The sequence below is a fragment of the Nothoprocta perdicaria genome, unplaced genomic scaffold (genome assembly GCF_003342845.1).
Source record: "Nothoprocta perdicaria isolate Ctin4 unplaced genomic scaffold, notPer1 scaffold_46, whole genome shotgun sequence".
Lineage (NCBI taxonomy): Eukaryota > Metazoa > Chordata > Aves > Tinamiformes > Tinamidae > Nothoprocta > Nothoprocta perdicaria.
In genome coordinates, this window is record NW_020455710.1 from 3600789 (window position 1) to 3610627 (window position 9839).

Genomic DNA, 9839 nt, shown 5'->3' on the forward strand with positions numbered 1-9839 from the left:
TGATATATGGCAATGTTGTAGTGCAAGTGGCAAATAAAAGCTTCTCAGTGAAAGCTCCAACATTTAATCCACTCTCTTTTTCCAAACATCTGCATCCTCTAAAAAAAAGGGAGAAAATGGTTGTTTTTTTGTTTTTTTTTTTTTGAAACAACAGTCCCAACAGGAGATGCTCTGCAGAAACAACCACCGAGGAGACATTTCCAGCAGAGATGCTCTTTGAATTCCTGCATTATGGACGGGTGGAACATGTGATGATTATTTCAGCCTTCGTTAAAAGCAACACAAGGAACCTTTTATCTCCTGTTTACTGGGATCAGAATAAATACAGAGCGTTAATGTGTAACTGCCCTTTGGTGGATGCCTTTATTTTTGGGAGAGGACGCGCTGGACGGAGGGTCACTCGGGAAGCCTGTGGCGCTGCAGCGATGCATTCCCCAGCGCTGGCCGCGTGCCTGCTCGCTCTGACCCACTGCGCCCTCGCGGGAAAAGGTAAGCAGCGTTGCCTTTCCAGCAGCAAAAYGCATCCTGAAGTGTGGGTGAGGGAATCAGGAGGATCCAACAGCGTTTTGAAGCCTTTAGACAATTCTGCACAAAAATACTGCAGTTTCTGCTCGCCTTCCTCCTCCTCCTCCTCCTGCATGCGGAGGGCTCTGGGCATCACTTCTTGTGCCCTCTCCCTCTAGGCCCCATAGGTGCCTTCAGCCCCATAGCAGGAGCTCTGTGTCCCCACAGCCACACTTGCTCCGCTCCTCTCGCCCTGCTCCTTTTCTCACTCTTGCTGACGAGGTTTTCATGCTGTCAACATTGCAGAAGTGTTTTGGAACCAGTGTTTGTTCCACTCATCAGAAAAACTGGGGTGAAGGAGACAGGATGTGCTTGGGAAAAAAAAAAAAAAAAAAAGGTATTTGATGAAATAAGAAAAAAATGAAGATCTCGTTTCAGGCTATCGCCAACATACTAATTTGTACTGAATTGAGATGCCAGCTCTTTCCTAAAGTCTTTGGCCATCATTGACTCACTTTGAAGAACACCTCTGTAAATCCTTTTTATAGCGAATGGATCTTTCATTAAAAAAAAAAAAAAGGCAAAAAAAGCACAAAATCTAACTGGGACTGTTGRCAGAGCTGCCACCAAGGAGAAGAAGAAAACAGTTGTTTCTGGCTAAGGATTTTTGCAGCTTTTCACAGAAAAGGACAATTTAATTCAGGGTGCTGGTGCTTCCTTTTCGGAAACAGCAACACTTTTTCTGCCCAATTTTCTGCTGAAGTGCCTCCTTTCTTGCAGTGTGCTCCCGGCCCCCCGAAGTGATGTTTGCCACCATCGACGTGGAGAAGAGCGTGTACGAGGTGGGCGAGCAGGTGCAGTACAGCTGCAGGCCGGGCTTCGTGCCCAACAACGGGCAGACCAAGTACAGCTGCCTGCCCACCGGCCGCTGGCCGCTCAACACCCTGCTCTGCCTGCGTGAGTGARCCCCGGGAAGGCTCTAAATCATCCCCCTAACGTAGCCTGCCTTGCTCTCTTCAATGCATAGTGATGAATGCATTCTTATATATGATCTAAGCTGCTCTCTGGGTGCTTTTTCCTTGTATTTTGGAGTTTTCTCTGCAAAAAACGCTTTGCTCCGTGAGGAGCCGCTGGCTCCCTGCAAGGGCTGGGTGCTGTGCTGGGTTTTGGGTGCTTCACTTTTTCGGCGTTTTTCTCCTCTTGTTGCTACCTSTATGACTCCAAATAGGTAAGAGGACTGGTGCTCCCTATTTATTAAAGCTGGGCACGGGGACAAGCAGCAGGGGAAGGATCTCTCCGTTCATGTCCCATGTCCTCCTCAAGCCTCTGCCCCTGGATGGTGATGGAAGTTGGAGCCAGCCTGGATAAACCCAGCAGTGCTTCTGTTCTCCTGCCATCTCTACCTGATAACATTGGCCCTTATTGGCTCAGACATCGCTCGTTTTTGTCATGTCATTGCATAGAAGTTATTTGCCTCAGATAATTGGTAAAAATGAATGAATCATCAAGACTTTGAAGCTACCTTTAATGTATTTTGATAGAAGGATAAAATARCTGGAATTTGGAAGCATCGGCTGGAGTGGAGAAACTTGAAGGATTATGACAAAATTCTTTCCATCATCCTAGCTTCATGTTTCACGAAATAATGTTATCCTTTTGTTATCTTTAATTGACAGCAAAAAGATGTCCCACTCCTGGGCCCCTGCAGAACGGAAAAATTGATTTTACAGACTTCCACTATCAGAGTACCATAAGTTTTTCATGTGATCCAGGGTAAGCTGTCCCTTCCTCATGCTGTTAAATAAATAACCTAAATCACATTATTACATTCTAGGATCACCAGCTAGAGTATTGCAAGCCACAGAACATAGAAACCGGCATATTAAAATCCCCTTCTACTTCAGATATTAAAAAATGACTTATCTTGTGATTCTCCTCTAGCCTGTGCAGACTTTGCTATAGCTTCCTGGGCTTTTGCCACTCCAAAGCAATGTCTTACAGACATGRAATCCATCGAAATAGCAGAGATTTTGTGCAAAGATTTATTCTGGACCACTTTCCTCTGCTTTTTAAATCCTCTTATTACATCATGAGAGGAAATCCTCCAGCAGAGAAAGGATAATCTCCATCTAAGTTATGCTACTAGGCTCTGCAGACTGAAAATTTTGCTTCTATGTCTTTCCAAGCTCAGTAAATGAAATTTGGTCCCTGGAGCAAATATGCTTTTACCCAGGGCTGTTCGCTAGATTTAGAAATGAGAATGCATTTAAAGAAATAGAGTAAACGTAGAGAGATATTTGACAGTTCTATGTACAGTGGGACAGAAGGTGGTATTTTGTCAGTGATTCCCTGTTTTGGAATGCTCTGCAGTAGCCATTTAATACTGGAAAAGATCCACCAAAGGAAGTAAGATAAGTTCCTGCTATGTCTGCTTATGAGACACAGAAAACAGCTCGATTTTGCTCCATGTAAAAGCTTCCTGCTAACCACAKCTTTCTGTTTTCAGTTACAATCTTGTTGGGATGAGAACAAGCCAATGCACGGCGGAGGGAAAGTGGACGGGAGCCCTGCCRCAGTGCATACGTATGTGTTTAAACACTACATTAGCTCTGCTCCTTACTGCAGGAAGAYTCCTTTACATGCTCAGAAATATATTTATTCAAGGGCCTATAGCACAGTGCAAAAAACAAAGTTTAGGAAAAGTGTGGATGCAGTTTTATGTGCTCAGTTTTAGATTTGTGGATYGTTTCCAGAGAAACAGTTGCATGGTCTGGATCAGGGATGCTGTTTAAGCTGAAGGTTACGTGCTCACCCACTCAACATTTTCCCTGTATGTAAATAGAGAATACTGACATTCCTTAGCAATTTTTTTATTGCTTTATATGTATATGTTTTTGCTACAAGCTGCCTTGCATAGAGTCTTTATTAAAACTGTATGCTGTTTTGTATATTGTCTGAAAAAATTGTTAAAAATCATGAATTTCTGAGAGTTATGCTACATGTGCAGGTTAACTTGGTTGTAAGCACGTTGCTCTGTGTGGTATCTCACCATAAAAGAGTAATGCTTCAACATTTAGCTGTGATTTTTAGGAATTCTTTGTTTTTCCAGCTGTGACTTGTGCACCTCCMGCGCTTCCCGAACTGGGAGTCCTTTCATACAAGACACCCAGAAAAGTTTTCACTTTCATGGACACAATTACTTTCGAATGTGTGCCACCTCTCGCGGTTATTGGAAATGAAACAGCCACCTGCATGGCCAATGGAAACTGGAGCGGCATTCCAGAATGCAGGAGTAAGTAACTTACTCCATCAACACTTACATTTTCCCCAGAATTTTATATATAAAATCCTATGAATGATATTATTAAAGAAAATTGATATGACTATCAAATTATTATTACAAACATGCCAGAGAATTATTCTGAAAGTCAGAATCAGGAATGAAAGGTGATTGCTAACAATGTCTGCCTGATTGCATGCGACATGGGGGTAGCAAAATATTTGCTGCAGGGATAAAGGTTGTACAAACAACACCAGTTAACTTAATTCACAATGTGGAATCMGAACCTGACCTCTTCAATATCCTGAACATTTTATTCTACTGTTATGATGAACTTAAGAATTAACCTGAATCCAGAGAACTTCACTGAGCCTATGTCACATTTAAATAATTTTTGTGTGTAARCATATATTGCAATTCAAAATAAGTAATAATTATTTATGCTWTTTTTTTTTAATTCTTCCTTTGGTTGTGTTTTGCTGTGCAATAGACTGCAATAAACAAGAATGGAAATTGTATGTGTTTTTCAAATATATATCTGTCTTTTAAAACTGCAAAATTGATAAAGGTTTGTTTTTATACTACAGCTGTCACATGTGCCACACCAACAGGAATAGAGAATGGATTCCTAAATTTTGCTGTTCGCAGAATATATTATTATAATGAAACTGTCAGCTACAGCTGCCAACCCAGATACGTGCTGGATGGACCTAAGTCATCCCGATGCGAAAAGACAGGAAACTGGTCCCTAAAGCCAACTTGTAAAGGTATACACTTAACATTTGCTAAAAGCTATGCATCAAATTGACTTTTCCTGGAACTCTGGCTCTGTAATTATTGATRAGCTGTCACACCTTTGCAGAAGAGTTGACCAACCATCTCAATAAGAAACTGAGAGCTTAAACATGGTAAGCTCAAGAGCTCYGGTAATCTAAAAGGATTCCCAACACCAAACACTGTATATGTGATATATCTGAGTTGTCTTCGYGGATCAGCCACCTAATTTTATTATGTCTGAGTATTTCCTCTCTGCTCATTTTTTTTTATTTAATTATTTAATTTAATATAATTACAGATTTTACTAAGGTTAGATCCACACCAGAAGCTTTTGATACTGCACCAGCATTACTTAGGCATGTGAATTTCTTCAATATTTTCATACAAGCAGGAGTACTAGAAAAAAAAACAGTGCTAAAGCATTGCAAAAATGTTTTGATCTGTATAGCCTATTTTGTCTAAGAATCAGGTACAATTTTTATCAACACGTGATGTCTGTTGCTTTGCTAAAATAACTTGATAAGTTGATTAAGTTTGTAAGTTGATTAAGCTCTATTATASTTAAAACTCTGTATACTGAAAGTCCATTCAGTGAATATGTGTGGGATGCATCATTTTTCAAATGTCAATTGTGCAGGTTTCTGGTAGGATGTGGTTTGCAAAATGGAGCCCTCATTACTCAGAAGTGTTGCTTATACCTGCATTGCTTTTCAGGCCCATGTAAGATACCAGTGAAGAAAGCCGTAGTGTTATACAACGGTGAGAAGAAGAGGGTTCAGAATGACCTAAAGGAAGGAATCCAGCATGGGGAAACTGTTTCCTTCTACTGCAAGAATAAAGAAAAATCCTGTGCCTACACTGTCGYTGCGGAGTGCGTGAATGGCAATCTCACCCTTCCTGCTTGCTTCAAAGGTACGACCCAGGTTACTGGCAATGGCAATGCCATAACTCAACCTCAACACATATTTGGCTRGTAATGAGTCTGCTTTGCATGGAAGTTGTTGGGATTTAAGAATAAATGGCCTGAGATATGGAGAGAATACATAGTAAGAAGTCTGCAGACATCCAGGCTGTTRAATAGGAATACTTTTAATAAGTATTTATGTTAAAAAATAGAGTAAATAACGATGTTTGTTTGCAAGAGGAAATACTTTGCATTTATTTTATCAAGYTTGCTTGCATTGAGCGTTTCTCTTTGAATTTTACTTTCATCCATGGTGAAAGCATCCTCTTTCATATTTTGTTTGGCATCTGATGAATGTGACCTTCGTTAAAGTAGAAACTAAAATAATTCTTCTTGCTCTTTAGAAATGGTGTGAACGTTCGCTCTTCCATAGCATGGTCCATGTGATGCCTTGTCTTCAGTTGTCATACATCKCAAAATGTTAACTCAAGTTCTTAACTTGTTTTCAACAGAACGTGGATTCTTCTCATCCCTTGTGAAGAAGGACCCATCAGACATGAAACCATGTGAAGACTAAAGACAAAATTAAAATGTGATACAGTACCAAATATTTGCTTTACCAAGACAAAACATTACCAAATGATTTCTTTAGCCTGTGACTATAAATTTCCATGCAGATTCAGGAATCTCTRAGGATATGGTCTCAGCTGATTCCTCTACAAGGAGCTACAAGAAATTATTTCAGCTACTAACTTTCCTTTTCTCTGCCTTCTCCAGAACACCTGMAATCCTTCTCCTGTTTCCATAGTTCCCAGAATTATGTAACTGGAACTGATTGTCTCAATAGYAAGCCCTTTACAATAAAGAATTTTTCAGGCAAGAATAGTGTATTATTATTTAATATCGCCTAGTCATCAGTCAAATCCTTTAGCTCTTCTTTGATTTATATAGTGAAGCTTTCCCTATTAGTAATTAGCTTGGTCCTCATTCCATTACCTCTCCCCTGAGGTTAGGAAATGGGCCTTTAATTATAGACAGACACGGAACCATCCAACTACGATTTTCCAGAATTTACTTAAGTAGAAAGACTGACACTTCCATATGAATTTAGAAGTTAAGTAGTGAACCATGACTTAAATATCAATAGCATCAAAAGATTCTTCTTCACTTTTCTAAAATCTTCAACAAATCACTCATGTTTTCCTCATTCCAGATTCACATGAAATTGTCTAGACTTACCTTGTGTAAACGAGTTATTTTTTAACACTGTTTAAATATTACACAATGTACCTGATTCATTTTTAAAGCAGGAAAAGTGTACACCATTGAGCAACATAATGATTTCAGGTCATTAAGTAGCTTTAGGTAAAGAGTGTCTTTCAGGAGCTTATGATACAGGTTGACGACTGTTATAATCTACCCTGACAATTTTGATGGTTATTTCTGGTTTTCCATTCAGAAAAAAAAAAAAAAAAATGTAATTTCAGTGTACTAGAAAGTGATAACAAAGTGCTTCTGGCACATGTATAATGAATTGTGATGAGTCATATATGATTTCCTTTGAAGTTTAGAATTCTTATCTGTGATTAAAAGGAGAACTATACTACACTGTAGGCAAACTAATCTAGAACTTTTGAAAAGGTTCATTTAACTTTAATGCTGAGATAACACTAGAGTTGGAGATGTTACAGTCACCATTAAAAATCTGTGAACATACAAACTCTAATAGCTTTTATTTTTCAAAGTTGCACATGAATATTTTAACAGTATTGCGGAAATTACTTCTCATACTTCTTACTTTTAAGGAGATATYGAGGCAGCTATTAGGATGCATTTAATATTTACACTTAGCAGCAGTATAATTTTCTAATGTACAGATGGACAAAGAAATTTACACTAGCAACCAAAGAGGAATTTTTGTTGGTTCAGTTTGTGCCTTSTTTTGGTTTCTAATATGTCTCAATAGGATCCTTGAATGCCTTTTGACATACAGGCCAAAATATACAATAACCAGCTTTAAAACAGGCATAAAATTACCAGGCAAGAACATCTCTGGAAACACAGACTAAATGTTGTGTGGATAAATCTTTGGTATCTGGATGTTCAGCACATTAGCAGTGATTCCAAATACAGTTTAATATTAACTTGATTTTTTTACAGCAGAACAGCGAAATTGCACTAAGAAGTTGGYATTCAGTGCCACACAAATGCTACTTTTACCTGAAATGATTTGTATTTTGCACAAAAACACTTGCCTCTGGGAACGATCTGATTTTTCTAAGCAATGCAAGCCAGTTTAAGTTTTCCCAGTTCTATTTACTTATATAGTGGTATAAAAACTAATCACATCTGCTGGCCCTGCTTCCTAGCTGGATATGCAGTATTTGAATACTTGAAAGAATCACCCTTAGGAGTCAATGTCTTTATGCTGCATTTATTATCGAGTCTTCTCAAGCAAGAAGAGAGGAAAAAAAAAAAAAAACTGTGACCTGATAAGTCTTTGAAGTAGTGAAGTGTTTGTGAATCACAACTTTTCAGACATGAAAGGTTTGCTTAGAAGGCCTGAAAAATAATGTATTGCAACTAGAGGTGTTCCAAAGGCTCGTATGCCTGAGTGAAACCTGTCATTTTCTTTTAGACAACTGAAAGAGTGCCTTAAGCTGTGCTTATGTTACTTGTGGCAACCTGCTGAGACAGTTACGGAGATAAGAGAACATGGTAAAATGAGATGAAAAAAAAAAGTACGGAATGTGTTTTACTCAAATGAACACATTTTTACAATTCAAATGGGGAATTYGTTCTGTGTTCTGTTTGGGATATTGGTGTATTCTACAAGTGTAGATCTGGAATGGTTTCCCCTGAGGGTCAGTGCACATCGATACTCATCAGCCCGTCCATTTTTGGCTCGAGACAGGACCGTAGTCATTGCCTGAATCTTTAGTTTTTCTTCTTTTTGGACAGAAGTTAAGCAGTTGTCAAAGCAGTTTCAGCTGTCCAAACAGGTCAGTTCTCTTACTGCATTGTTAGAAACTCTGCTGCTTAAAAACARATTAAAGTGGTCAAATCTTCAAAAATACTTAAAATGACAATCATTTTATAATTGGAATCTAAGGATTATTAGTAAGCTTTGTAATCTACTCAGGAATTTTGACTCTGGATAAAATACTCCATCTCAGCAGCTTCTGCACGGCTTCTACGCAAACGCTGAGGGAGGGATATGGGATTTCTGCAGGCGACCGCTGTAGCTGTCAGAGCTATCACCTAGGAGTCTCAATCCAGAACCATTTCTGCCGGAGATTAGCTGAGGAATCAAAGAAAACCACCGATTTTCGACAGTGCTTTTAAGAAACTCTTGTTTGATGTATGCGTGCGTGAGAATCAGGCTGAGATGTGCGGCAGAGTTTACTCCTGCGAGATAAAAGTGCCTTGGATGCTGCACACACAGGAGAGGCCAGGACAGATCTGAGGGAAGAGAAATAATAAAGGGAGCTGGGGAGGCCACAGCGGTTGCACTTGGGATAGTTACTACAACCCTGGTCAAAAAAGAGGTGGAAGGACTGAAAGGACCAGGAGATTTCTCCACTTCTTTTGGGTTAATGGATTTTTTTTCCTTTTTTTTTTTTCTTCTTTTTTCTTTTTTTTTTCCAGAAATGGCTCCAAAATGAGAAGTGGCATGTTTATGTTTCATTTCACAGGTTTATCACATGTTTCACACGTATCACAAATTTCTAATCCAGCAGCCCCAGGTTTCCTGCCCGAGGCACAGCACCCCAGCAAAACCTCAGCAACGTGGAACATTGTACCGAAAATGAACATGAAAACCGACCTCTTCCCTAGCAGGATACACCTGACCCCATCTGGCCTAGAAACAGCCAGAAACGGTGTTTGAAATTGGCTTCGAAACTTTACTGCCTGCACTGGGCTTTTCTGCCTGGATCTGCGACATTCCTGTTCCCCCCCATGAATATGTATGTGCCAGTGCGTGTCCCCTGGTGAATGTGCAAGCCCAGCACGGGGGCTACGAGAACACTGAGAACCGCGGGCACCGTCTAAACCCGAGGCCGAGCCTGGGCCTAGGCCTGGCGCGCGGGGCGGCCCGCGGGGCGTCGCTTAGCAACGCGCGCGGCGCTGCGGGCGGAAGAGGAAGCGCGCGCGGGCGCCGCCGGGAGGCGGGTGGGGCCCGTTTGAACCGTTGGCCGCTCGGCGCCGTGGGCAGGGGGTGTTGGGGGTCGTTCCGTTCCCCGCCCGCCGGGAGGACCGCGAGGTAACGGCGGCGGCAGCGCCCGCACGGAGGGGCTGGAGGCGGGGGGTCGCCCTGCGAGGCCTCGGCKCGGGGAGCCTGGGCGGCGGTTGCGGGGACCTTGCGCGGGGTTT

General features: G+C 41.0%; 1 protein-coding gene across 1 annotated transcript; it reads left to right on the top strand.

The window, feature by feature from the left end:
• The first annotated feature begins 351 nt into the window (after positions 1-351).
• Positions 352-7024, top strand: APOH (apolipoprotein H). Its single transcript, XM_026046717.1, has 8 exons — positions 352-489; positions 1285-1461; positions 2181-2277; positions 3011-3087; positions 3614-3796; positions 4372-4551; positions 5276-5473; positions 5978-7024. The coding sequence occupies exons 1-8, from the start codon at positions 426-428 to the stop codon at positions 6040-6042; spliced, it is 1041 nt and encodes a 346-aa protein (XP_025902502.1). The 5' UTR covers positions 352-425; the 3' UTR covers positions 6043-7024.
• Positions 7025-9839: the final 2815 nt, after the last annotated feature.